This window comes from Oncorhynchus nerka, linkage group LG18 (assembly GCF_034236695.1).
Source record: "Oncorhynchus nerka isolate Pitt River linkage group LG18, Oner_Uvic_2.0, whole genome shotgun sequence".
NCBI lineage: Eukaryota > Metazoa > Chordata > Actinopteri > Salmoniformes > Salmonidae > Oncorhynchus > Oncorhynchus nerka.
Window position 1 is genome coordinate 29154319 of NC_088413.1, and position 13731 is coordinate 29168049.

A 13731-nucleotide genomic window follows, 5' to 3' on the forward strand; every position below is an offset into this window, starting at 1 on the left:
AAACAAAATGATATGTTTAAGCTGCCCTGTTTTTCTTCCTCTCTCTCTCTCCATCTCCCTCTTTACGCTCTCTCTCTCTCCCCCTCCATCTCCCTCTTTACGTTCTCTCTCTCTCCCCCTCCAACTCCCTCTTTACGTTCTCTCTCTCTCCCCCTCCATCTCCCTCTTTACGTTCTCTCTCTCTCTCCCTCCATCTCCCTCTTTACGCTCTCTCTCTCCCCCTCCATCTCCCACTTTACGCTCTCTCTCTCTCTCCCTCCATCTCCCTCTTTACGCTCTCTCTCTCTCTCCCTCCATCTCCCTCTTTACGCTCTCTCTCTCTCTCCCTCCATCTCCCTCTTTACGCTCTCTCTCTCTGCCCCTCCATCTCCCTCTTTACCCTGTCTCTCTCTCTCTCTCCCTCCATCTCCCTCCTTACGCTCTCTCTCTCTCTCCATCTCCCTCTTTACGCTCTCTCTCTCTCCCTCCATCTCCCTCTTTACGCTCTCTCTCTCTCCCTCCATCTCCCTCTTTACGCTCTCTCTCTCTCCCCCTCCATCTCCTCTTTACGCTCTCTCTCTCTCTGCCCCTCCATCTCCTCTTTACGCTCTCTCTCTCTGCCCCTCCATCTCCCTCTTTACGCTCTCTCTCTCTGCCCCTCCATCTCCCTCTTTACGCTCTCTCTCTCTCTCCCCCTCCATCTCCCTCTTTACGCTCTCTCTCTCTGCCCCTCCATCTCCCTCTTTACGCTCTCTCTCTCTGCCCCTCCATCTCCCTCTTTACGCTCTCTCTCTCTCCCCCTTCATCTCCCTCTTTACGCTCTCTCTCTCTGCCCCTCCATCTCCCTCTTTACGCTCTCTCTCTCTGCCCCTCCATCTCCCTCTTTACACTGTCTCTCTCTCTCTCTCCCTCCATCTCCCTCCTTACGCTCTCTCTCCACGCTCTCTCTCTCTGCCCCTCCATCTCCCTCTTTACGCTCTCTCTCTCCCCTTCATCTCCCTCTTACGCTCTCTCTCTCTGCCCTCCATCTCTCCTCTTTACGCTCTCTCTCTCTGCCCCTCCATCTCCCTCTTTACACTGTCTCTCTCTCTCTCCCCCTCCATCTCCCTCTTTACGCTCTCTCTCTCTCCCCCTCCATCTCCCTCTTTACGCTCTCTCTCTCTGCCCCTCCATCTCCCTCTTTACACTGTCTCTCTCTCTCTCTCCCTCCATCTCCCTCTTTACGCTCTCTCTCTCTATTTCAGAAGTGGGTCAGGACTAATGAGCGGGCAGCAGAACAGTTACTTAAATACACGCCAGGGACCACTGGGAGGACAATGACCATGGCAGGGAACCTTCACTCCCTCACTCTCTCTCCCCCTATCCCCCCCTCTTTCTCTTTCCTTCTCTCTCGCTCGCTCTCTCTCTCCCCCTCTCTCTCTCTCTCTCTCTCCCTTCCCCATCTCTCACTCCCTCTTTCTCATTCTCAAATTATTCAAGGGTCTTTATTGGCATGGGAAACATGTTAACATTGCCAAAGCAAGTGAAATGGATAAACAAAAGTGAAACAAACAATAAAAAGTGAACAGTAAATGTTACACACAAGTCCCAAAAGAATAAAGACATTTCAAATGTCATATTACGTATATATACAGTGTTGTAACGATGTGCAAATAGTTTAAGTACTAAAGGGACAATAAATAAACATACATATGTGTTGTATTTACAATGGTGTTTGTTCTTCGCTGGTTGACCTTTTCTTGTGGCAACAGGTCACAAATCTTGCTGCTGTGATGCACACTGTGGTATTTTACCCAGTAGATATGGGAGTTTATCAAAATTGGATTTGTTTTCGAATTCTTTCTGGATCTGTGTAATCTGAGGGAAGTATGTGTCTCTCATATGGTCATACATTGGGCAGGAGGTTAGGAAGTGCAGCTCAGTTTCCACCTCATTTTTTGGGCAGTGTGCACATAGCCTGTCTTCTCTTGAGAGCCAGGTCTGCCTCCGGCAGCCTTTCTCAATAGCAAGGCTATGCTCACTGAGTCTGTACATAGTCAAAGCTTTCCTTAATTTGGGGTCAGTTACAGTGGTCAGGTATTCTGCCACTGTGTACTCTCTGTGTAGGGCCAAATAGCATGCTAGTTTGCACTGTTTTTTTGTTAATTCTTTCCAATGTGTCAAGTAATTATCTTTTTGTTTTCTCATGATTTGGTTGGGTCTAATTGTGCTGCTGTCCTGGGGCTCTGTGGGGTCTGTTTGTGTTTGTGAACAGAGCCGAGCACCAGCTTGCTTAGGGGACTCTTCTCCAGGTTCATCTCTCTGTAGGTGATGACTTTGTTATGGAAGGTTATCGCTGTCTCTCTCCCCCTCTGTCTCTCTCCCCCTCTGTCTCTCTCGCTACACTCCAACCCCAAGTGTAACCTTTTGAAACCTGTTTTTAGTGGAGGGGCGGGGGTATGTGGTTCATATGTGTAAATTGTGTATGTGAAAGCGGCGTGGGCGAGGAGGCAAAGGGGAGGGGAGGAGAGGGAGGGGAAGGGAAGCATCTGCTTGGGATAAAGATGGCTCCCCATGCTTTGCTCTGATTGGCTAAGAGTGTGCGTCATCTATAAAAACAGTCACAAATGTTCATTCCATCTCCATAACAGACCATGCATTCACATGTTTTATTCATAATGGGTATATAGTCTTAGCTAGCGCTGCATACGTGTTCTGTTGATCCCCCTCGACAAGACAACACCCGCCCATCCTCCAGCACAGTGCCGTTAAATGAGATGAATGGAACAGCAGCCATGCAGCAACCCCGCCACTAAACAAACAACTGTTACTGGGTCAAAGGGTCAGGAGGACAGACAGGCGCGCTAATCTGATTTGAGATGATTTGAGCTTAGATAGCAAAGTAATGACCGCATTGTTGCCATACCCGGGGAAAATAGAGAGGGTGAGAGAAGGAGGGAGGGATGGAGGGAAGTCAATTCACTTCTCTGCTGTCTCTTGTGAGCCATCAAGACAAGCGTTCAAGCAGAAGACAAGACAATTCCCACGGACCCCCCTCCAATCAACCACTCAACAAACACCCGCCTCCTTCTCTCTCCCTCCCTCCCTCCATCCTCCCCTCCCTCCACCTTTCAAAACAGCATCGCTCAAATCACAATAAAACCAGCGCAATTCAAATGAGCTCTGAACGATGATGACAATCAATAATAACGGGAAAAAATCTCCCAAAAACACTCAAGTAATTACAATCCATGTGTTTCTTTGTCTGCATCAGTAGCTTATTCTCTGCTTGGCAGCATCCAAATACACGTCTGTGTCAAAGAGAGAGTGTGTAACATCGGCATACAGTACATACAGCTGCAGCAGCAGCAGCACAAAGGAAACATGGATTAGCTCCGAGATATTTACATTAAAAAAATATAGATATATTTTACACCGTACCTTTTGAATTCTGTCCTTCTTCCATATTCTCTTCCATTGTGACTGGGTTTGTGTCCACTTCGATTTCAATACACGGAAATTTCACAAAGCCTCTCGGTCAGAAGTGGATAAAGCCTCCTCTCGGCTGGGTGTGTGTACAGTGTGAGTGTGTGTTGGGGTGTGTTTTGTCCCCTAGCTGTGAGTTGTGGCGTTGTAGCAGTGAGCAGCTCCTAGGGAAGTCTGCTCTCAGTGTTGTGCCGCCTCTCTCAAACTCTCACTCACACCCCTCCCTCGCTACTCTCTCTGGCACTCACACCCCTCCCTCTCATTCAGCTCTCACACCCGTATCTCTCTCTCTCTCTCAGAGCGCGGCAGCCCCTGGTCTCATTCCTTCTGTTCTTCTGATGATGATCAACTCCTCCTGTCCATTACTAGACACCGCAACACCAGGAAGCACATAACTGGACTGGGAGAGGAGAGATCAAACTCCCCTTCCCTTGAAATGTCTTAAGCATAAACATGAATAACCATGTTTTTGAAGGAAGGGGTGTAAAGGAAAGACTGAGTACAGGAGGAATGTAAGGAGAAACTCTGCTTCCCTGTGAGTTTCTTTAAATGGAAATGGGGAACAATACTGCTGAACTGGAACGACAGAATAGGAGGAATGGGCTCGCTACAAGGAGAAAGACATAAGCAGGTGTTCAGCCATAAAAACAAGGGATTGAGGGTTTGTATTAGAAGCAGGATGGTGGAAGCAGCAGCAGCCCGGCACACTGTGAGCAGATGGAGGGGTGTAACCAGCCCAACAGCCACTCTCCCTCTCACTCTCCTCCCCCACCAAACACCCCTGTTTTTTTAGAGTAAATGGAAGAGCCCGCCAGTCAGCCTGTGGTTAAGTTATGCTGCACTGACTAGTGAAAGGTAGAGGATAGATGTAGGATTTTTTCATTGCTGTGTCGGGCTTAGATGGCAGTATGTCTGTGTGTTGTCACAACGATATATACGGTGCTATGGCTCTCAAGGAACCCTTTTCTCAATGACAAATAGCGAGCACGCACAATCGCACACATGCAGGCGTACACACACATACACACTAGTGATAGGGGGAAAGAATCGACACAATTACACATCGCAATATTATTTCGGACAATATTATATCGATACTTTGACTCCAAGTATTGGTGAGACTTTTTTGTTGTTGCTAGCGCTAGTCGGCTGTACCTGCGCCAAAACTCTGGTATTTTTCCACCTTGTTCTCCATCTTCTTCTTCAAAAGTGAGCCAACATGTTTTCAGCATGTTTATTTCCATGACTGATCCATGGTCTCCCCTGTCTCTCTGCAGCTGTCATAATAGTGAGCAATATGTTTGGAACATCAAATCACAATAAAATCGCAGTATCAAATCCCAATACATACATCCCAATACCTGACTGCCCTTAACCAACACAAAAACATCCTATGGTGTTCTGCATTAGCATCGAACAGCCCCCGTGATATGCAGCTGTTCAGGGAAGCTAGAAACCGTTATACACAGGCAGTTAGAAAAGCCAAGGCTAGATTTTTCAAGCAGAAATTTGCTGTCCACTGCACTGAAGATAGGAAACACTGTCACCACTGATAAATCCACCATAATTGAGAATTTCAATAAGCATTTTTCTACGGCTGGCCATGCTTTCCACCTGGCTACTCCTACCCCGGTCAACAGCACTGCACCCCCAACAGCAACTCGCCCAAGCCTTCCCCATTTATCCTTCTCCAAAATCTATTCAGCTGATGTTCTGAAAGAGCTGAAAAATCTGGACCCCTACAAATCAGCCGGGCTAGACAATCTGGACCCTTTCTTTCTAAAATTATCTTCCGAAATTGTTGCCACCCCTATTACTAGCCTGTTCAACCTCTCTTTCGTGTCGTCTGAGATTCCCAAAGATTGGAAAGCAGCTGCGGTCATCCCCCTCTTCAAACTGCTACAGACCTATATCTATCCTACCATGCCTTTCTAAGGTCTTCGAAAGCCAAGTCAACAAACAGATTACCGACCATTTTGAATCTCACCATACCTTCTCTGCTATGCAATCTGGTTTCAGAGCTGGTCATGGGTGCACCTCAGCCACGCTCAAGGTCCTAAACGATATCTTAACCGCCATCGATAAGAAACATTACTGTGCAGCCGTTTTCATTGATCTGGCCAAGGCTTTCGACTCTGTCAATCACCACATCCTCATCAGCAGAATCGACAGCCTTGGTTTCTCAAATGATTGCCTCGCCTGGTTCACCAACTACTTCTCTGATAGAGTTCAGTGTGTCAAATCGGAGGGTCTGCTGTCCGGACCTCTGGCAGTCTCTATGGGGGTGCCACAGGGTTCAATTCTTGGACCGACTCTCTTCTCTGTATACATCAATGAGGTCGCTCTTGCTGCTGGTGAGTCTCTGATCCACCTCTACGCAGACGACACCATTCTGTATACTTCCGGCCCTTCTTTGGACACTGTGTTAACAACCCTCCAGGCAAGCTTCAATGCCATACAACTTTCCTTCCGTGGCCTCCAATTGCTCTTAAATACAAGTAAAACTAAATGCATGCTCTTCAACCGATCGCTACCTGCACCTACCCGCCTGTCCAACATCACTACTCTGGACGGCTCTGACTTAGAATACGTGGACAACTACAAATACTTAGGTGTCTGGTTAGACTGTAAACTCTCCTTCCAGACCCATATCAAACATCTCCAATCCAAAGTTAAATCTAGAATTGGCTTCCTATTTCGCAACAAAGCATCCTTCACTCATGCTGCCAAACATACCCTTGTAAAACTGACCATCCTACCAATCCTCGACTTTGGCGATGTCATTTACAAAATAGCCTCCAATACCCTACTCAACAAATTGGATGCAGTCTATCACAGTGCAATCCGTTTTGTCACCAAAGCCCCATATACTACCCACCATTGCGACCTGTACGCTCTCGTTGGCTGGCCCTCGCTTCATACTCGTCGCCAAACCCACTGGCTCCATGTCATCTACAAGACCCTGCTAGGTAAAGTCCCCCCTTATCTCAGCTCGCTGGTCACCATAGCATCTCCCACCTGTAGCACACGCTCCAGCAGGTATATATCTCTAGTCACCCCCAAAACCAATTCTTTCTTTGGCCGCCTCTCCTTCCAGTTCTCTGCTGCCAATGACTGGAACGAACTACAAAAATCTCTGAAACTGGAAACACTTATCTCCCTCACTAGCTTTAAGCACCAACTGTCAGAGCATCTTACAGATTACTGCACCTGTACATAGCCCACCTTATAATTTAGCCCAAACAACTACCTCTTTCCCAACTGTATTTAATTAATTTATTTATTTTGCTCCTTTGCACCCCATTATTTTTATTTCTACTTTGCACATTCTTCCATTGCAAAACTACCATTCCAGTGTTTTACTTGCTATATTGTATTTACTTTGCCACCATGGCCTTTTTTGCCTTTACCTCCCTTCTCACCTCATTTGCTCACATTGTATATAGACTTGTTTATACTGTATTATTGACTGTATGTTTGTTTTACTCCATGTGTAACTCTGTGTCGTTGTATGTGTCGAACTGCTTTGCTTTATCTTGGCCAGGTCACAATTGTAAATGAGAACTTGTTCTCAACTTGCCTACCTGGTTAAATAAAGGTGAAATAAATAAAAAAAATACATATAGAATGGTGAGAATCACAATACATACAGAATGGTGAGAATCACAATACATATAGAATGATGAGAATCACAGTACATATTGAATGGTGAGAATCACAATACATATAGAATGGTGAGAATCACAGTACATATAGAATGGTGAGAATCACAGTACATATAGAATGGTGAGAATCACAATACATATAGAATGGTGAGAATCACAATACATATAGAATGATGAGAATCACAGTACATATAGAATGGTGAGAATCACAGTACATATAGAATGGTGAGAATCACAATACATATAGAATGGTGAGAATCACAGTACATATAGAATGGTGAGAATCACAGTACATATAGAATGGTGAGAATCACAATACATATAGAATGGTGAGAATCACAATACATATAGAATGGTGAGAATCACAATACATATAGAATGATGAGAATCACAGTACATATAGAATGGTGAGAATCACAGTACATATAGAATGGTGAGAATCACAATACATATAGAATGATGAGAATCACAGTACATAGAATGGTGAGAATCACAATACATATAGAATGGTGAGAATCACAGTACATATATAATGGTGAGAATCACAATACATATAGAACGATGAGAATCACAGTACATATAGAATGGTGAGAATCACAATACATATAGAATGGTGAGAATCACCATCTGTCTGTATGAGGCAATGATTGGTTATGGTTGGAGAGTACAATCAGGGCTGGACACAGCACTAATCAGTCACACTGTTCTGGCCAACACACACACACACACACACACACACACACACACACACACACACACACACACACACACACACACACACACACACACACACACACACACAATTGCTCTGTTGGAAGATAAGACCTGCAGCCAAATCAATGATTTCTCAATCAATCAACATTAGCAATTGGCGTTAAATAATGACATTAGAATGGTAACAAAGAAACACGTTAAAGGCGACGGCACATGATGATAAAAATGATGAAAATACAAATGATGACTCAAGTTCATTATTAAAACACACACAGATTAAATAAACCATAGCCGTCTTTAACTGCTGTGTGAATCTGATCATTGTCTATGCTGTCAGCAGCAGTGGCACGTCCACGTAAAGACAAGTGGGAGACCTGAGCAAAACTCTGCTCTGGCTGCAGGAACTGAACGGAGACAGCGGTAACCACGGCGCGCATCGCTCTGCACGCAGCGGCAGGTACAACAGCCTAGCAACGACAGCGCGAGCCGCACGCCTGGCGACGGCGGTGAGATGTGATGTGGCGGGCGCCGCCCGAGATGAAAATGACTGGCTGCAGTCAGCGAGGTCATTAACAATGTAGCAGCTATAGAAGCGAGGCCCTTTCGTGGCTACTAGATAGGAGCGAAGACGACTCTTTCTCAATGAATCTTTCCTTGCATCGTCTCTCCTCGCCGCCTTCTCAAAATGCTTTGGGGAAGAAAGTCCTCCAATACAATTGAGAAGGAAGAGAGGAGATAGAATGCAAGGGATCACGGAATGACAAAATGAGGTTGAGCCGCAGACTCCAGAGAAAAGCAGCGCAGCTGATAATAAGTGTGTGCAAGTGTAGCCAATGTAAAATGGCTAGCTAGTTAGCGGTGGTGCGCGCTTGTGGCGTTTCAATCGGTGACGTCACTCGCTCTGAGACCTTGAAGTAGTGGTTCCCCTTGCACTGCAAGGGCCGCGGCTTTTGTGGAGCGATGGGTAACGATGCTTCGAGGGTGACTGTTGACGTGTGCAGAGCGTCCCTGGTTCGCGCCCAGGTCGGGGCGAGGGGACGGACATAAAGTCCCCTGGTGCCAGAGCAGAGTTTATCTGGGCAGAGGAGGAGGGAGGATGGTCCGAGGGGAGTGTAGAGCTCACGTTGACGAAAGACACTGTAGATAGGAATACGGAGAGGATGTGGAATCAGACACGGTTGGGCTTGGGCTGACTGCTGATAGAAGATCTCAGGACTGAATCAGATCGTCTAGATGTAGAAGGCAGATAGTCTAGATGTATAAGAGATAGAATAAAGATACTGAAACACATTGATTCAGATACTACAGATACTGGAAGTAAGCCATGTGCTTCTGTGTAGAATTCAAGTGACAGGAATGTAAGTTCAACTGCGCCAATGAACAACGACAGATTAAAACCGTTTTTTTTTGTGACACTCACAGTGCTGACGTTTTAGTTTTTTCCCTTTGCTAATTATGCTATGAACCAGCCACTTATCTGGCCATTACTATGCTATTAATGTCTGTAATCTCAGCTACAGGTTTGTTTCTCACGCATACTAATCAGACAATGGAGAGCCGCACCATGACAACCTGAGAGACGGGCTGTAATTGGCTAGAATGGCAGAGAGGTTGAGTTTCTGAGAATCTAGGGCCAGGATGGATGACTCATACCACAGGCCTGGACGTAGGCCCGCACGCACACACTCACTACTGCTTCTATATCACTGGTAAAACAAGACAATGTTCCAACGACAAAACAATCAAATCTTCTCTACTATACAAGTTGAGAGACACATTACTGGAACGATAGCCTAGAAAATGTCAGGTCATCATTCTGAATACATGCCATACAGATGAATTATGAATTCATAATTTGGTTAATTGTACATTATTAAACATTGCTTACCTCTAGGACCTAGGTTATTAAATAGCAGCATAATTGTTGTTTTAAATGAAGGCTGTAGAAGGTTGACAAACAGTACTATGCAGAGACTGTATTGGCTCTAACATGGGTGGAAGACTTCTATGTACAGTTGAATAGTTGTGAGTATGTATGTTACTATGTATTTCAGGGTTAATAGTTGTGAGTAAGTATGTTACTATGTACTTTAGGACTAATAGTTGTGAGTATGTATGTTACTATGTACTTCAGGACTAATAGTTGTGAGTATGTATGTTACTATGTACTTTAGGACTAATAGTTGTGAGTATGTATGTTACTATGTACTTTAGGACTAGTAGTTGTGAGTATGTATGTTACTATGTACTTTAGGACTAATAGTTGTGAGTATGTATGTTACTATGTACTTTAGGACTAATAGTTGTGAGTATGTATGTTACTATGTACTTTAGGACTAGTAGTTGTGAGTATGTATGTTACTATGTACTTTAGGACTTGTAGTTGTGAGTATGTATGTTACTATGTACTTTAGGACTAGTAGTTGTGAGTATGTATGTTACTATGTACTTTAGGACTAGTAGTTGTGAGTATGTATGTTACTATGTATTTCAGGGTTAATAGTTGTGAGTAAGTATGTTACTATGTACTTTAGGACTAATAGTTGTGAGTATGTATGTTACTATGTACTTCAGGACTAATAGTTGTGAGTATGTATGTTACTATTTACTTTAGGACTTGTAGTTGTGAGTATGTATGTTACTATGTACTTTAGGACTAATAGTTGTGAGTATGTATGTTACTATGTACTTTAGGACTTGTAGTTGTGAGTATGTATGTTACTATGTACTTTAGGACTAGTAGTTGTGAGTATGTATGTTACTATGTACTTTAGGACTTGTAGTTGTGAGTATGTATGTTACTATGTACTTTAGGACTAGTAGTTGTGAGTATGTATGTTACTATGTACTTTAGGACTTGTAGTTGTGAGTATGTATGTTACTATGTACTTTAGGACTAGTAGTTGTGAGTATGTATGTTACTATGTACTTTAGGACTAGTAGTTGTGAGTATGTATGTTACTATGTACTTTAGGACTAGTAGTTGTGAGTATGTAAGTTACTATGTACTTCAGGACTAATAGTTGTGAGTATGTATGTTACTATGTACTTCAGGACTAATAGTTGTGAGTATGTATGTTACTATTTACTTTAGGACTAGTAGTTGTGAGTATGTATGTTACTATGTACTTTAGGACTAGTAGTTGTGAGTATGTATGTTACTATGTACTTTAGGACTAGTAGTTGTGAGTATGTAAGTCAGCAGCTGATAGGTGGTATAAGGAGATTAGACAGTATGCCTCCTTGTTATCATGAAATAATTTCCCCAACAGCCGTCAACTCTAGGAATCAAACAGATGGTGTGTGTGTATGTGTGTGTGTGTGTGTGTGTGTGTGTGTGTGTGTGTGTTCATTTTAGCCCTTTTGTGTATTTGTTTTCATACAATAAAGATTCAACCACTTTGAAGACCATTGTATGTCCTACATCAGCCTCTCTGACTGAACATATACAGTAGGCTTAGATAACCATCTAATTTGGTTCTATGAAATTCAGGACAGGCTACATTAGACCTGGGGTTTGACCCCACATGCGTGTCTACAGTATATTCTGCTCTTCTGATACTCAATACTGAGATCTAAGTTGAGGCAAAGTCAAAAACTGACAGTAGTCTACCATATTGTCAATGACCACATTATTTGACTAACAAAATCAGCTAGCACTTTAAATAGCCTAGTCTCACAACAGTGCAAGTATATTTGGATGTTTTTTATTGATCCTGAAAGCAACCAGGTGGTGTGATGGTTGTTGTGGGCATATCTCTCTGCTTGCTCTGCTACCGACTTCCTATCTCTTAGACACACCACTTCAAACACGCCGTCTCTTTCCAGACTGAGGCAGCTTCTGAATCTATTACAGGCTACAAAAAAACACGTCTCTCTTTCTGTCTGACATATTCAAGAGTCCATATATCTAAACATTTCATAGAGAATCGTGTCTTCGTCTAAGCACTCTCCCCTCCACATGCAAAGAGAGAGAGAGAGAGAGAGAGAGAGAGAACCCAAAGCCCCCATAGGATTCCCCTAGCAGAGGCCGTTCATTGCTCAAACGGATTGCTGGGAGCAGAGGAGTGTTGAAGTGACAGAATCGGGACTGCCGACCTGCGTAGCCTATCCATTATAGAGAGGCTGTAGTGCTCGAGTGGTGCACAGACTAGAGCTAGCACCCTACAGAAAACACAGGCTCAGAGAGACAGACATTTTAGATTTCCATTGTAAACAACTGGTGGTAGATTCTGTGTATGTGTTTGTGTGGGGAAACACAGGCTCACAACAACATTCACTGTTCAGGGGGGTGAAATGTTTAGGAGTGTTCCAATAAAAATATATTGTGTGTAGAACAGGAATGACTGTCTACGTAGAACAGAATGCAATGTACCTAATCAAGTCAGCTCTAGACATTCCATTTCTATCTTCATTTTATTTTGTACGTCCTGGACATTTCAGCAAACCGAATGAACAGCTTGAATGTTGCTAGTTTACATGAGAGCGGAAGCTATTAACACAAATATGCAAGCTATTCACAAGCACAGAAGTGTGTATGTTTAAAACTCTCTTTGGTTGATATGATGAAAATCATGGTGATGCTTCAAAACCATTTGTGAACATAAGAAACTCACCGAATGAATAAACAAAGCATATTTTCTACGATTTTCAGTTAGAATTTTAGTCAGAAGTATCACGACTTGTTATTTAACAGAGAAGTAAGTCAGAGGGCTGTTCTTCAAAGAACCATCATATCACTTTCAAGACGGAAGATGAAAGATTTCTCCAGTGGTGCCGGGTTGTACTTTTCAGCTCGAGCCGCCACATATATCTGACTACAGTATATGCAGTGAAATGAGTGAGGGCAAAGTCACTGATTTATTCACAGACAAGACAAAGGCATGTCACATGATAGCATGAATGACGCCAAAGGTAGTGGACATTGTCTCCTACCGAGTCTTCACAGTAGCACATAGGAGGCTGGTGGGAGGAGCTATGGGAAGACAGGTCATTGTCATGGCTGGAATGGTGTCAATGGAACGGAGTCAAACATCTGGTTTCCATATGTTTGATTTGCTTGCTACCATAAAATGCATTCCATTCCAGCCTCCTCTGCAGTAGCAGGGTTATATGCATATGTACCGTATGTATACCCTTACATAAATGGATATGTACAGTATGTATACCCCTACATAAATGGATATGTACAGTATGTATACCCTTACATAAATGGATATGCACAGTATGTATACCCCTACATAAATGGATATGTACAGTATGTATACCCCTACATAAATGCATATGTACAGTATGTATACCCTTACATAAATGGATATGTACAGTATGTATACCCCTACATAAATGGATATGTACAGTATGTATACCCCTACATAAATGGATATGTACAGTATGTATACCCTTACATAAATGCATATGTACAGTATGTATACCCTTACATAAATGGATATGTACAGTATGTATACCCTTACATAAATAGATATGTACAGTATGTATACCCCTACATAAATGGATATGTACAGTATGTATACCCCTACATAAATGGATATGTACAGTATGTATACCCCTACATAAATGGATATGTACAGTATGTATACCCTTACATAAATGGATATGTACAGTATGTATACCCTTACATAAATGGATATGTACAGTATGTATACCCCTACATAAATGGATATGTACAGTATGTATACCCCTACATAAATGGATATGTACAGTATGTATACCCCTACATAAATGGATATGTACAGTATGTATACTCCTACATAAATGGATATGTACAGTATGGATAAGAGCGTCTGCTAAATGACTTAAATGTAAATGTAAATATGTACAGTATGTATACCCTTACATAAATGGATATGTACAGTATGTATACCCTTACATAAATGGATATGTACAGTAT

The 13731-nt window shown here is 43.1% G+C and overlaps 1 protein-coding gene across 3 annotated transcripts in view; it reads right to left on the reverse strand.

Annotated features, from left to right (window-relative positions):
* The window catches only part of LOC115115070 (neuronal membrane glycoprotein M6-a), an 80310-nt gene that overhangs the window by 49234 nt on the left and 17345 nt on the right, over positions 1-13731 (reverse strand). The window contains exon 1 of one of the 3 annotated variants that reach the window (XM_029643536.2): positions 3400-3890. The exons of 1 other annotated variant lie outside the window; for it this stretch is intronic. In XM_029643536.2, the coding sequence (XP_029499396.1) occupies positions 3400-3436 (37 nt within the window). In that variant the 5' untranslated portion in view covers positions 3437-3890. Of the gene's footprint in view, positions 1-3399; positions 3895-13731 lie in introns of those variants that run through there. One more of the 3 variants, XM_029643538.2, reaches the window with a different exon arrangement.